This window comes from Penicillium hispanicum (assembly GCF_028827665.1).
Source record: "Penicillium hispanicum strain IBT 35686 chromosome Unknown utg000006l_segment0_segment0, whole genome shotgun sequence".
Taxonomy (NCBI): domain Eukaryota; kingdom Fungi; phylum Ascomycota; class Eurotiomycetes; order Eurotiales; family Aspergillaceae; genus Penicillium; species Penicillium hispanicum.
The window spans coordinates 2,324,245-2,338,975 of NW_026623198.1; the positions used below are offsets into that span (position 1 = coordinate 2,324,245).

General features: G+C 52.4%; 6 protein-coding genes across 6 annotated transcripts; 3 read left to right on the forward strand and 3 right to left on the reverse strand.

Annotated features, from left to right (window-relative positions):
* Positions 1–133: 133 nt before the first annotated feature.
* N7459_007204 (SDR family oxidoreductase) lies at positions 134–1,063 on the forward strand (the record flags this gene model as incomplete). The annotated part of the gene is made up of 1 exon (XM_056946372.1): positions 134–1,063. The coding sequence occupies one exon, from the start codon at positions 134–136 to the stop codon at positions 1,061–1,063; it is 930 nt and encodes a 309-aa protein (XP_056798371.1).
* A 361-nt stretch (positions 1,064–1,424) lies between these two features.
* On the forward strand, positions 1,425–3,491 carry N7459_007205 (uncharacterized protein; the record flags this gene model as incomplete). The annotated part of the gene is made up of 1 exon (XM_056946373.1): positions 1,425–3,491. The coding sequence occupies one exon, from the start codon at positions 1,425–1,427 to the stop codon at positions 3,489–3,491; it is 2,067 nt and encodes a 688-aa protein (XP_056798372.1).
* A 47-nt stretch (positions 3,492–3,538) lies between these two features.
* On the reverse strand, positions 3,539–4,633 carry N7459_007206 (Aldo/keto reductase; the record flags this gene model as incomplete). The annotated part of the gene is made up of 2 exons (XM_056946374.1): positions 3,539–4,389; positions 4,456–4,633. The coding sequence occupies 2 exons, from the start codon at positions 4,631–4,633 to the stop codon at positions 3,539–3,541; spliced, it is 1,029 nt and encodes a 342-aa protein (XP_056798373.1).
* Positions 4,634–4,990: 357 nt separating this feature from the next.
* Positions 4,991–7,105, reverse strand: N7459_007207 (putative flavin-binding monooxygenase; the record flags this gene model as incomplete). The annotated part of the gene is made up of 5 exons (XM_056946375.1): positions 4,991–5,146; positions 5,206–5,659; positions 5,722–6,257; positions 6,311–6,417; positions 6,487–7,105. The coding sequence occupies 5 exons, from the start codon at positions 7,103–7,105 to the stop codon at positions 4,991–4,993; spliced, it is 1,872 nt and encodes a 623-aa protein (XP_056798374.1).
* Positions 7,106–7,865: 760 nt separating this feature from the next.
* N7459_007208 (uncharacterized protein) lies at positions 7,866–11,935 on the reverse strand (the record flags this gene model as incomplete). The annotated part of the gene is made up of 4 exons (XM_056946376.1): positions 7,866–10,924; positions 10,978–11,243; positions 11,302–11,420; positions 11,480–11,935. 4 exons carry the CDS (start codon positions 11,933–11,935, stop codon positions 7,866–7,868), a joined length of 3,900 nt encoding a protein of 1,299 aa, XP_056798375.1.
* A 1,351-nt stretch (positions 11,936–13,286) lies between these two features.
* On the forward strand, positions 13,287–14,267 carry N7459_007209 (basic secretory family protein; the record flags this gene model as incomplete). The annotated part of the gene is made up of 1 exon (XM_056946377.1): positions 13,287–14,267. One exon carries the CDS (start codon positions 13,287–13,289, stop codon positions 14,265–14,267), a length of 981 nt encoding a protein of 326 aa, XP_056798376.1.
* Between the last annotated feature and the right edge of the window lie 464 nt (positions 14,268–14,731).

A 14,731-nucleotide genomic window follows, 5' to 3' on the forward strand; every position in this document is an offset into this window, starting at 1 on the left:
GGGGATTGGAGCCATATAAATATCTCCCTTTCACCCTCGGTAGGAAAAGCACAACTCAGATCATTCTTCAGCAAGCTTCCTTTGCTTTACATTCCACACCACCTTACCACCTTACCACCTCCCAACCACCGTTATGCGCGTGTTTGTTACTGGTGCCACTGGCTTTATTGGCCAAGCTGTCGTGGAAGAGCTTCTCGACGCCGGCCATGCGGTCATTGGGCTTGCCCGCTCAGACAAGTCGGCAGCGTCCCTGCAAGCCCAAGGCGTCGAGGTAATTCGCGGCTCCATCGAGGACCACGACAGCTTGAAGCGTGGAGCCGCTAAATCTGATGGAGTCGCCCATCTCGCCTTTAACCATGATTTCACAAAATTCGCCGAAAACGCCAAAGTTGAACACGCGGCGATCCAGGTACTCGGGGACGCTCTTGCAGGATCCAACCGACCTCTTGTCATCGCCGCGGGTACCATGAGCCTTCCCAAGGGCGAACTGGCCACCGAAGATACAGGCCCGGACCTAGAGTCTCCCGCCAATGTCCGCCTCCCCTCAGAGCAAGAAATTTCCAAGCTTGCTACTCAGGGCGTGCGAGCGTCTGCCGTTCGTCTTTCGCCCACAGTCCATGGTGACGGCGACTTCGGATTCATCTACCAGATTGCCCAGGCTGCGCGGGCCAAGGGTCAGGCCGTCTATATTGGTGACGGCCTCGGCCGATGGCCCGCTGTCCACCGGCGCGACGCAGCACGCTTGTTTCGCCTTGCTCTGGAGAAAGGGGTCGCTGGGTCGAAATACCACGCCGTCGCCGAGGAGGGAGTGTCACAGAAGGAGATTGCCGAGGCATTTGGTCAAGCCATGGGTATTCCGGCTGTGTCTAAGACTTTCCCAGAGGCTGCAGAACTGATCGGTCAATTTCTGGCCTTTGTCACCAGCTCCGATAACCCAACTTCCAGCAAGAAGACGCAGCAGGAGCTTGGCTGGACACCTTCTCAGCCCACACTTCTGGCCGATATCAAGGCCGGCATATACAGCAAGGATCGAGGATCAAAGGAGAGCACCGTCATGCAGTAGGAAAGGAAATGAAATGCATCTTTGACACACTGCCAGAGCATACTTAATTGGTTCACAGTTGTTGATCCCAGTCAGCCAATAATACATCATGGACGATCTAAATATTGGAGATCTTGAGTAATTGGGGGCTTGATTCTATAATATTCCTTTCATTTCAGCGACAGCTGAACAAAGAACCATAACCCCTAGAAATCCTATAGTCCCACGAATCCCTCCATGTATTATGAGACCCAGCCATCCGTCCAATGGCCTTGGATCAACTCGATTGCGTGGGGGAAATGCTGTGTCCAATCACGTGTAGCCACCATGAACCCGCCCGTCATCTCCAACTCACGACAACCTTCTCCCCAGCCATGGCGAGATGGAGCCCGGAATCCCAGAAAGGACACCTCGTCCCGGCGACAATGAACCCTCGCATACAAGCGCTTTTGTGAAGCGGCGCAAGATTCGCAAGGGCACGACCAGCTGCTGGGAATGCAAGCACCGCAAGAAACGTTGCGAGTTTGAATCCGGATCTACCACAACTTGCATCTTCTGCGAGCGTAATGGCTTATCATGCGTCAGCCAAGAATTTACAGAGACCTCAACCAACTGCTATGCAAATGTTGAACAGCGTATCGACCAAGTCGAGGCATTGGTGAAACAGCTGGTGCAGCACAGAAAAAAGCGATCGTGTGGGAGAGATGACTCTGACATCGCTCCAGACAGGCCATCATCCATTGTGACAAGTGACAGCTGTGCGACGTCTTTTAATTTGGGAGCTGTCAACCACGAGCGGTTGTCGAGGGGTCGGTCTCTCACGGGCTATCTCTACTCGATTCTCCCCCATCCGGCCATTGCCGTCGCAATTTTGAGCAGCAGCAAGCTCTTCAGTTCGCCGCTTCAGATTTTCCAGAAAAAACCCCCAGATTTGTCCATAATAGCGGAAAAGCCCACCTGGACAGGCGATCTGCCAATGACTGCCCATCCGGTTCTCTTCGCCCGGAAATTAATCCAACTAGCCCTTTGTCTGAAGCAATTTGACTCCAAATCATCTGGGCAACTCCGTCTGACATTGGGCGAGTCAGTTGATGACGCATCGCGGCGCTACTTCGATGCAGCTTGTCATTTTGTCATGTCCCAGGACTATCTAGTCGGCTCTCTGGACGGACTTGAAACTCTCATTCTGCAATCGCGGTACTACATTACAATTGGTGATCTTCGCACCGCGTGGCGTATTAACAGTCGTGCTGTGAATATTTCCAATTTAATTGGCCTCCCTCGACTGGCAGAGGCCACCGGTGGGCAGGCTGAATCAGTGCTGTTCCAATTGGCATACACCGATCGCTTTCTCTCGCTATTGCTGGGTCTTCCTTCTGCGATCGCCGACCATCCCTGTGCTAGCACAGATCATCCGCAAGTGGACGCCCCAACACAGCGCGTCGAGCGCATTCATGTTTTGGTTGCCGGACGCATCATCGCTCGGAACCTGCGCATGCAGTGTGGTGGAAGCACTCAAGCGAATGAAGGCTCTTTCTACGATGACCACCAAGAGACCCAGTCAATCGACAGTCAACTCAAAAAGGCTACCAGACTACTACCAACACGCTGGTGGTACGTGCCTTCTTTGGATGGTGGAGCTTCCGATAGTGAAGCCTTCGAAAATACCCCCAAATATCTATTACAATTCCATCAGTATTATCTTCTGGTCCTCTTGCACCAACCATACCTCATCCAGCTATTACAGAGGGATATTGAAACGGAGAAACCTGAGAACTCCTCAATCGACTACACGTACAGCAAACTTGCTGCTGTGTCTGCGAGTCGGGAGGTGGCCTCACGCTACCTCCAGCTTCGCACTTACCGTCGATCACCCTCATATCGCGCTACGGATGGAAAAGGATTCATTGCTGCAATCACACTTCTCTTCGCTCATTTAGATGGTCACCGTCTTGGCAGCGTCAACGTGCTTGAACACCAACGCTCTCATGATCTCGGGATACTGGAGAAAGTGATTGATCTCATGGACGAGATTTCAACGTCAGACCAAGATCCCGAAGGCATGGCACGATCTCGAATTCTGAGGAGACTTGTTGAAATTGAAGCCGATGCCGCAGAAGGCTCTTTCTATCGCACACGGAAGGCTGAGCCTGCTGGTGTCACTGACAAAGGAGAGATGCCGAACGGCGACCTTGAGCTTGAAATTCCGGTTCCATACTTCGGTATTTTTCGCATTTCGCCTCTGCATCGACAGGAGACACTGAACACCGGCAATGAAGAGACTTATTTGGCCTACGTGTCCGACATTGTCCCAGAGATGCCTACTGTTGTTTTAGGCACCGAATCATCCGCAAAAATGCTTTCTATAGAAGAAGCATCGACCAAAGAATTGGATACTGAATGGTTTGATACTTGGATACAGGAGGGCTCCTGTGTTGGAGAGACGTGAATCAATTAGAAGTCAGGACTATTTCAATACAAAAAAATACCCGACATCTACTCCAAAGCCGGAGTATCCCCGAAGGCCCATCCAGTCTCTTCCTGGAAGCGCCCTCCAACCACGCCCTCCGCCAGACGACGAATCTCCTTTTCTTCCTCTGCAGAAATGGACAGAAAAAGACTTTGCAGGTTCTGGTCCAGCCGCTCAATCTTCGACGAACCCGGGATCGGGAAAATGTCGTCGCCTTGCGCAAGCAACCAAGCAAGTGCCAGTTGCGGCAAGCTAACACCCTTGGCTTTGGCAATATCGGCAATCTGGTCAATGACCGCGAGATTCTTTTCCAGGTTACCTTCGTGTAGCCAGGGCAGGTGACCTCGCGGATCGTGCTTTCTCGCGCCCTCGCGCGACCGAATAGACCCAGTCAATATCCCATTGGCGAGAGGGCTGTAGGCAACGATGCCCACACCCAGTTCCCGCGCAACCTCCAGCAGTCGTCGCTGCGGAGACTCAATTTCCGTGCAGAACAGGCTGTACTCAACCTGCACGCACAATATCGGGTGCACCGCGTACGCGCGTCTCAGCGACTCGGCACTGCACTCGCTCAGCCCGATGTGCTTGATCTTGCCGGCGTTCTTGAGCTCCACCATAACTTGCATGGTCTTCTCAATGGGCGTGACCTTGTCCAGGCGGTGGATGTAGTACAAATCCACACTGGGTAGACCGAGTCGCGAGAGGGATTTCTCAATAGAGCTGCGGCAGTACTCGGGCGTCGAGTTCACGCTGAAGCCCGGGGGGTGGGGAGTGGTCACGATGCCGAACTTGGTGGCGAGGAAAATATCCTTGCGCTTCTCAGGATTACTGGCAAACCACTTCCCGAGAATATCCTCGGAGTCGCCGTACTTGTCGGCTGTATATCATCAGCATTCGTGATATTGACCGTGAACGTGTACTTCGAAGTACAGTGAATACATACCAGTGTCCCAGAATCGCTCCCCTCTTTTGTATGCCTCGTCTAGAAAGGCGAGTTTTTCTTCATTCGACAACGAATTGCCGTACTGTCCACTGGCACCCATGAGGCCGAGTCCCAGTCGGGGAACTTGAGGTCCGTTTCGGCCCAGAGGACGAGTCGGCAGTGTCTTGAAAGCAGCCATTGTTTTTGGTGAAGAGGAATATTGATGATAATTTGAGCAGACTGAGTCTTTTGCTCCTTGCCTTTCATCATCCAGCGCCCATCGAGTGGTATTTATGTTGATTTGGACTCGGATTTTGCGGTGGACGAATGCCTCCCTCCTTGTAGTTCATTTGGGCCAATCACGTCCTTCCGCCGCCAATCGCCGCTATCTCCGGGCGTGTTCACTCCTGGCGACATCACCGGTTATCGATTCAACATGCTAAAAATTCAATCTAGCTACAATATATTATGGTAAAAAGCCACAATATGGAAAAGAGCTGCTTATAAGTCTTAGTTGTTATCTCATCTCTCTAATCCTCGGTCAGTATACAAGTCCTCAAATCTTGGTGGCTCTCTGCTGCTGTCGATCCCCAGTTGACAATCCAGTCTCAATAGCTTTAATCTGCAACGCGAGGAACTTGGAGTAGATCCGGCAGAGTGCAAGGTTACCACCAAAGTACCATAACCCAGGGTGGCCACTAGGACGCCACATCTAGTACTCAATTAGCATCGACGCCCCCAATCGAATGTACAGAAAGTTGACAAACTTACCGCGCGGATCTCACCCTCGCTATCCAAGTCCCACACGTCCAAGCAACGATCTGCAACTTTATCACCTAGCACTTTACGGACCGTCGTACGCATATTATCGTAGCCGGTAGCCAAGACAACGACGTCCGCCGGCAGATTACTGCCATCAGCAAGTCGCAACTCCCGCGAGCCGAACTCGGTGATACCGTGGGGGCTGTGTTTGACTTTGATCTTACCATCGATAATAAGCTGACTGCAGCCAACATCAATATAGTAGCCACCGCCGCGTGTATAGTATGCCCGAGTGATACCGGCACCGTCTTGACCAAAGTCTAGTTGGAAACCGGCACGGCGGAGACCCTCCAAAGTAGGCTTTTCGGCTTCTGCGAATCGCTTGGTTGCGTACACGCTGAGGGCAAGCTGAACAGGGAAAGGTAGACTTTCTGAGACAATGTCCACTTCCTCCGTGGGTGGCCTTTCGTGGCAGGATTGTTAGTGGACAATTCGTGTCTGTGATTCACGTTGTTGGAAACGTACCCGCCATCTTCATGTAATCCTTCGTGCATCATGAAAACACCTTTCTCGGCGGTGATCACATAGGTCCCACTGCGCTGTAGTATAGTAACATCTGCACCATTTTCGTAGTAATTCTGCGCAATATCGTGTCCGCTGTTCCCGGTGCCCACGACTACCACCTTCTTGCCACGAACATCCAGCTCAGACGCATCGCGGTGCTGGCTACCATGGTACAGAATACCTTGGAAGGATTCCTGTCCAGGGAAGCTTGGGATACGCGCCTCGCCCGAATGACCCGTGCACCAGACTACATGGCGAGGCCGCAGGATACGCCGGGATCCGTTGCCGCGAGTCACGGTGACAGCCCATTCGCCCGCGGCGTCATTGTATTCAGCAGACGTAACGGATGTGCGGAGCCAGACATTCAACTCCATGATACTTGCATATGCTTCGAACCAATCGCCGAGCTTGTCTTTAGGTGTAAATTGCGGCCAATTCTTGGGGAAGGGGAGGTAGGCCATGTGGGTGAACTCGGCTGGGTCATGGGTAACCAGGGTCTAGTAATATTAGCATCTCAACATGCTGAAAAACAAGGTATGGTTGTACTTGCTCTATACCGTTTCCGCCAGTTATCGCCAACACGCTCGTTCTTGTCAACAAGGAGACACGAAAGCCCAAGGTTTTGCAGTCGCGCCCCCATGTTGAGACCAGCCTGGCCTGCATCGCCGCCAAGTTAGTATTTTATTCTCTCTACCAAATTCCCATACTATGGGTTGGTGAGCTCACCGGCCCCGACGACAAGCACCGTCGGCTCCGCATCCAAGAACTCCTTCTGTCGCTCTCTGCGCTCGATCCAAGTGCCGCTAGCCAAACCCCCGGGCATTGACTCCGTTGTGCCTTCCGGTCTCCGCTTGCCCAAAGGCTCCTCTGCACCATCCAATTCCTGTAGCGAGGTATACACTGCGTACGCCTTCCAGCGCGCATCGCCCTCTGCCTGCGTCAGACGAACCATCCCCGTGCCGGTGCCGATAGCTGTCTCGAAGAAGAACATGCTCGACACCCAGCTCAGCCCGTCGACAACCTGCTCCCAGTGAGGCCGGAACTGGCCTTCATCCTGGACTCGGAAATTCGAGATTTGGGCCTGGCGCTGGCGCCTGCGTAGGAGATGCTGGATTTCTGCGACGGTGTGCGCGGTGCACACGTCCCAGTCCAAGGCTAGCATATCACGCCACCATGATTCCGAGTGAAACAGATCCTTGAGGTTGAGAGTTCCTGGGCGGGAGAGCTGGGCCTCGAGAGCTGTGAACCATTGCTGGATGATCGCTCTTGGGTCGGATGGTGAGCTTGTCGGCGTCGATGGCAGCTGGATAATGTGCGGATTGCCGCCTGTGAGCGTTGTTGCCATGATTCGAACAAAATAGCTGCTATGAATTCTCAGGCACTATCGACTGTGCTTCACGGATGGAAAGAGATGTTTTCTTCGGTTTCTGGCCTCCCCCTCGCGCGAGGGTGCGCGTGTAAATACCCATTCATGCATTCTGTCTTTGCTTGTACCGAGCACCGGTGCTCATTGGAAGGGCAACTCGGCCCACTCTGGGGCATGAGGGGCATGGGGAAACTAGACGTGAGAAGCAGCCGGAAAAGCAACGCGTTGCTGTTCTGGGGAGTCGGGTCGGGGTAACTCTGGCCGAGTAAGTTTGCCGATGCCCCGAACGGGAAAATCAAGCGTGAGTTCGCGTATTTTGGCGTTTTGAGATGTCCTGCAGCTGTGGCTGGATATCAAGACGCCTAGGTAGGTAGCTGTAGGCGCCAGTGGTGGTCACAGGACTGGATTGAGCATCTGTGAGTGGATTCTTTTTCCTGACTGGATTTCGCCCCATCGACCGGGGCCCCGGACTACTCGTCGAGCTAGAGGTTGCAGGAATCGGAAGACGCAAGAGTCCTACTCTAACTAGGGTATAGTGGCCGATCTGTGCTCATAAAGTCACTTTTATTATGTGCAATCCATCATAGCTAGATACCCTTGCAGCGCCCTATCATATTAGATACATGAATCCAATTGAAACACAGTGTCAAACAATCAAAAGATTATCTATGTACATGATCCGTTAAGGGAGGAAGGGTATTCTACTAGACCTATCAGTTCGACCAACAGGGTGACATGTTCACTGAGACCGGCGGGCCATAAAATAGGTCAGCAGGTTCAGAGACCCTTCCCCGGCGGGCGGCGTGACTTTCTGGACGCGATCCAATCCGAATTTCAGATTCAGAAGTGTGCATAGCTCTGTGGCCTGCTTACGCACGCCTGGTCGGGGGTGGCCGAGCTGCTGGCTGACCACAGTGCCCACGCTAGCGAGGGTCTCGTCGGAGATTTCAATGGGGCCCTGCGACAGTGCCTGGTGAATGGCGGAGAGACCCATGATGATCGACCGGGACGAGCCCTCGCTGTTCGCATCCTCTCCGAGCTCCAGCCCTTGCAGAACGCCACTGATGACTGTCTGGGTCGGGACCAAAGAGACCAACAGTTCTACAACTTCCTCCAGACACGTCACAAAGTGCGAGTTCGACTCGTAATGCCGACGAGCCCGGACAATCGCGGCCATTGTGGGAACATCGCACCGGTGGAAAAGCTCGCCGGTCCGGAGAAGCATCGACCGGACGGTGGCCAGGATTTGAGTCTTCACATCATGATCCTTACGGCTCGTAGGTGCCGACTCAAGTTCGTTCAGCAAAGCCTGAAGCATTGCGTAGTAGTCCTGCTCGCGAGTAACAATTTCTTCGCCATGATACTGGAAAAGTCCTTGGAGTTTCCGATAGCCCGAAATATCCATGGTCTTGGAGGCGATTCGACCCAATCCCTTGTGAAGCATCTCTCGCGCATTGGCAGGATCCTTTGACCGAGGACTTGGGCTACGGTGTCGTTCAGCCCACTTGCGACTCCGCCGGAAATGCTCCTCACCAACCGATGGGGGCGGGGATTCAAAGGACCTGTGCCGCGTATCTGCAGTACGCAGTGTTGATTCATTCAGAGGTACTTCTTCCAATGCGCCGGGCTTGGCTGCAGACCGCGGCGTAGCAGAATACTCTGCGGTTTTGACGTTATTTGCAGTCGCATTCTCATTATTCGCCCTTTCCGGTGAACCTGCCACGGATTCCTGTGGTAGGACAGGGTTGACGACTTGCCCGTGCTCGGAGAGTGTGGCTTGGGGACGATTCCGCGACGGTGAAGGGCTTCCTCGAAGCGGAGTCCTTCGCACTGGCGAAGGAAACTGGGACTCATTAGACCCATCCAAATTCAGTCCCTGCTGAGAGCCCAGTTCTGGGGCACTTTTTAGTGGAGTATGGAAATGCCTTGGGGTCGGTGCCACACTCTCTTCACGCGCCGGTGGTCCGTCGGGACGGCGAGGTGACCTTGTGGGAGTCGAGGGCTCAACAGGGTCGAGCTTTGGCGTTTCTGCTTCGGCGGCAACAGGCGTAGCAGGGTCTTCATATATGACCATCTCTTCCGGTTGAACTTTGGCAACAGACTCAGGGTCAGATCCCAAGTCCGAATGGCGCAAGGGTGTAGTCACCTCCGATTGACGAGCTCGAGGTGACGCCGCAGCAATGACGGGCTCTTCGAGTGTCAGCGACTGCGGTTCTTCTATTGGCTCTGGGGCAGTAGCATGCTCAGGGTAAATTTGTTCTTGATACTGCGCTGGGGGTTGCGAGGCAGATAGCGGGGGGCTTTCCAACACGATGGGGGGTGGAGAGTTCGCATCTTCAGACGCACCTGGCCGGTCAACAGGACGAGCACGCAAGGATTGGTTGGAGACGCTCTCCTCGGAATTACTACGCGCGCGGCTTGCCGCCATGAGATCACCGTGGGACTTGGATTTTGAAAGATCAAGCTTCTTGGGTTTGCCCCTTGTGGTACCGGCCTGACCAGACGACTCATGGGGTCGAAGACGGGGCGCATTGATCGGCTTAGATGACGGAGTTGATGCTTTAGATCGCACCGATCGCGGGGAGCTCGCCGGTTTACCAGCTGTTTGAGCTCTGGAATCGGGCCGACGAGCGTAAGGGTCTGCAGTCGCAGGACGACTAATTTCGGCCCGTCGGGGTTTCATAGCAGGGCGCATGGGCGCAGACGACAGTGATGAAAGAGGCGCACCGGTAGGGACGGATCGTGTAGACTGCTTGGGTGCAGTATCCATTATGTCCATTTCAGAAAATCCTGACTGAGCAGAGTCTGGGCGAGAGGGCATCTGAGCCTTCCTCCGGGCGGCAATGGCTTCTTTCAAGGCAGAACGACCAGGCGTACTACCCCCTCTTCCGGAGGGGGCAGAAGTGTTCTGGGCATGATTCGGGTTTGAAGGGTCCTTTTCCAACAGGCTCCGTGACTTCGCATCAAGATTAGACATGATGCCGTTGGCTCTATCCGGCCACACGCCAAAAAAGGTCCAGAATGTGCCTCGCACAGCCTCCCGCACACCAGGGTTAGCATCGGCCAATCCTTTCTTCAGGGACTTCTCAATGAGGTCCAGTCCACCACCATGCTCGACCGTGCTCTTGTGACGAGCCTGGCGGCTAATCAAGGTTCGGAGCCACCCAGCGGCAAAGAGACGTAACTGCACATTTTTCTCCTGAGATGCCCAGTAAATATGTTGCAAAATGCGGATATTAAACGTCACGTTTCCGATAACCGCATCCACTGTAGCGTTTCCATTCTGTGCGGCAATCTTTTTCAAAGATCCACACAGCTTTATCAAATTCTGCATGATAATCTCGACCATATGGTCGATCTTTGGGCCGCAAGTTCGGGCGATCTCTTGGATCAAGAGGCAGCCATTAGTGCACATTGTGGTTCGGAGGGAATTCACAACTTTAAAGAACCCGTCAAGAAGGGTCTTCGTAGCATGCAGGTAGGACTGGGTAAAATCGTAGGGCGCATTTCCACGAGTAATTTTTCGAAACAGAATGACGTTCTTTTCACGTTTCATCCAGTTATCTTCGGATTCTCTTCCATCAAACCAGGGGATCATATCGCGCGCGATATCGTCGACATCTCTGGCCGAAGAAACAAGAAACGGCTCCACGCCATCATCTTCCTCTGGCGAGGACTGAGTTATGGGTGCTTCGACTGGTGTTTTAGGCCTAGAGGGTGCCTCAACAGAGCTAGACGCGATAGGTCGATCATGATGATCTCTTGATAAATCGGGCCGGCTTCTTGTAGGTTCCATATCTACAATATGGTTAGTGAGAACATTGACGGAGAGAATGACTTGGTAAACAGACCATCATCAAGACCATCCATGACATGTGAACGTGATGAAATAACGGAGATTGGCCGTTCAGCGCGGGACTTTGGTCGCTCTGCGCGAGACATCGGGCGTTCAGCACGAGATATCGGTCGTTCCGCGCGTGACATGGATCGGTTTGAGCCCTCGGGTTCAGCGGAACCGAGTCCGATCCCCGACAGGACGGCACTAGCGATGGACTTGCGTACACCATGAGCTACTAGCTGTTTCTGAAGATCAGATTTAGCTCTGGCAGGAGCATTCCTGAGTCAAGACGTTAGCAACGATCTAAGACCATATAGAGATATAGCACTGTGCATACCGAAATAGTTCTATCACGACCCCTCTTGCCGAGTCTCGAACGGCACTATCGGCGTCCTCTAAACATGCAACCAGCGCAGGTACATGCTTACGGAACAAGATGTCATGGCTTCTCGTCATCTGTAGATGTCCGGTGTCAGAGGCAGTGTGCATTTTTTTGGGGGGGCCAATGGACGCACCTTTGCCAGCCAATGCAAGCTTGTCTCCTTGGCTCGGGGGTTCTTGCCCACGAGAGCACAGTCGAGAACATAATACTCGACCTCATTGTGGGTCATGGGCCACAAATCTGTGAATACTTGAGCAGCTTTGATTCGCACAGGCTCCTTATGATCTCCAAGTCGCTCCAGTAATAGTGGATAAAAGTTTTTTGCCTGCAAGACAATCCATTGCTGTTGGTCTTGAATTGAAAGGCGTTTCATAAGATGGCCAAGGGTGGAAAACCCCGCTGAGGACACATTGTAATGTTGGGAGGATAAAGCGAGGCGCACTGTTTCAAACAATGTCGATATAGCGCCCTCGGGGACGTTCTTTTGTTTGATGTCGGACTTGATACTGGTGAGGTGGGCGACCCTGGAATCAATCGAGACATTGGGGTTTTTGAAGACCGTCAGGAGTTCTGCAGCCTTTGCCTCCATTTTTGAGACCAACCTGTGAATCCAACTCTTGTCACACACGAATCATAGGAGGCACCACCAGCGCCGGTGTGGCAGGTGTAATTCGATGATGACGGGCTTTGGTGATATCGATGACAGATGGCGAGATAGCGGAGAGGTCCGGCACTGGTTTACTGCTGTCTCTACTGGAAAATTAGCCTTATGCATACTGCATATCACTGCGCAAAGAATTTCAGAGGGATCGAATGGATAGGAGAACAGGGCCTCGAGCGACGGGGAACGGGCGACGTGCGACCGCGGTGCAGACCAACAGAGAGCGTGATTATAAGAAAACAGAAACACTGGAACTAAATAAAAGCGATGTAGAAGTAGTGTCACTTACCAGAACAGCCAACGGACACGGTGCAGGGAGAGCTGGCACGAACCTTGGATGGTGGGATGTTGACGAAGAGAAAGTCGGACAGCAAGGGGCGATAAGCGCGGATAAGCGCGACGGGCTCCACTGATGCGACGCAGCGTTCGGGGGTAGTAATTCAAGGGGGGGGGGGGACCGGGAGGTTGCAGATTTGGGGGGAAAAAAAGTACGAGTACATCAAATGTTTCTTCTCTTTTCTACATCCAGGATCCAATTCCTTGGTGTGGCCAACCATGGTTGGGCGGAATCTCCGCCCAACATCACGGTTGTTTTGTTTACCGGTTGTAAAGGGCAACCGTTGGCTGTAGTGATGCTGCATCTACCACATCAGATAAGAGTTAGATGAAAAGTCGGTCTGGGTCAATAATGACGTATTCTCTCGATTCGCCTGCAAAGCTATCTAGTTAATCTGGAGATGGAAGTGAAATCATGATATCGCTCGCAGACGCCTAACTAGGTATTTCGTGTGGCCTGACTTGATTGGGTGAGTGCTCATCGATGATATATACTTAGGTATAGTAATTACATTCCTTTCTAGCATTTTGTGGGATCTATATAGCTATGTAGAATAGGCTGGGGTTTCAAGCAGCGTCCTTCGGCCAGGGCACGTTAGAATATATAACGAGAAGCGTTAGCAATAATACAAGATCCATCAGGTGTACAAAGGGAAAGCTCTTGGCAACTTGGTAGCTATATCCGGTTTATACCCATGAGCCTTGATCGGATTTCTTAAATAGATTCCATCCCAATTATCAACCGCAAGGCGAACCGGTGGAGGTCATAGTGGAGCTGGTGCAGGAGCCAGCTCCCCCCCACCTTGCTCTTCTGAGAGTCCATCCATCTTACATATTCTAGCCCTGACAATCAATCTTCATACTGTCGACCGCTTATCAAGGCCCAAGAAAATCATTGATATTCAATCGTTCGCTGTCTTAAACAATCATATGTTTGAACTCGATGACTGAACTCACCATGACGACTGCTCCCGCCCCCACAACACCGTCGGCGATCCCTAAGTCCAGTCCCCAAGACGAGCCACAGGGCTCAAGCAAAGAAGACCAGGCTCAAACAAAGTCAGAGAGCACTAAGCACAAGATTCCTCACCCAAAGCTGCGTCTTCACGCGGAAGAACTGCGCCATCCGTCCTCCAGCGCCTTTCTCTCCCTTATTCCAGATGTCGCATCCACGCTCGACAAAGCCATTGGCAACATCGTGAGATACCTGTACAAATGTCCTCGATATCCCAAATTAAAGGAACCCACTACGACGAGATGCATGTTGTTTGAACCTTCAATCCCCCCGACTCGTTCCGTGACCGTCTTCCTGCGTGATTTTGACGGCGTCGCCTACACAACAGGCTCCGATCTCGATGACGATCACAAAGAAATCCATCTCTCGCTTCCATATATCAAACATTGCACAGATTCATCCGGCAAAGCTGATCCACTCCATGAACTAGTTGGTGTGCTGACTCACGAGCTTGTGCACTGCTACCAACACACGACGCCACCCGAGGCGGAGGATGACGATGCCGTTAAGGCAATCTATCCACCAGGAGGGCTGATCGAAGGAATTGCAGATTTTGTTCGGCTCAAAGCTGGTCTGGCACCGCCGCACTGGAAGCGACCCCGTTCGTCAACAGAGCGGGCGTCTACATGGGACGCAGGGTACCAGCACACTGCATACTTCTTAGCGTGGATTGAGGATGTACGAGTAGGAGAGGGTGCAATTGGCATGTTGAATGATCGACTCTTGAGGGTTGGATACGTCGATGAAAATGAAGAACCCACGCCTAGCAACCAAGTTGGCTTCTGGATGGGCCTGTTTGGGGTCGGGGTTGCAGACTTATGGGACGAGTATGGTAGATATCTTGATGGCGATGGGGCGGATGCAAAGGTGCGAGGAAACTGGGAGGACGAAATTCTTAACCCAGAATGATAAATTCCGCAGCCCTCCAAGGAGTTCCATTCAAGATGTCTACTTTGAAGACTAGGAACTAGGCGGCAGGGACGCGGACAGAGGTCATGGTTAGAATATGGATTTAAGTCTTGTAGTACATATGATAATAGGACACTATATACCAGTGCCGAGACACGGCTCTAGTTTCGCCCTTGTCTTAACCGAATTCTTGGTAGAGAAGAGGGGCGTAGCCAGATACACAACACAATGCGACAACGGTAAAGGAACAAAGAAAAAGGAACTTCCAATAACAATAAGACACCAGATGAATCGAAGGAATAAGAATTCCCATACTGTACAGTAACCCGTCATGCAAAAGACAGGAGAAATGCTTCTTTTCCTATTGGCCTGCTTCCCATGCGAAACCATAGCACACCCGAATATATGTGAAAAAGAAGGCAACAGAAGGACGTGAAGTAACACCGTATCGCGATCTCTTTGAG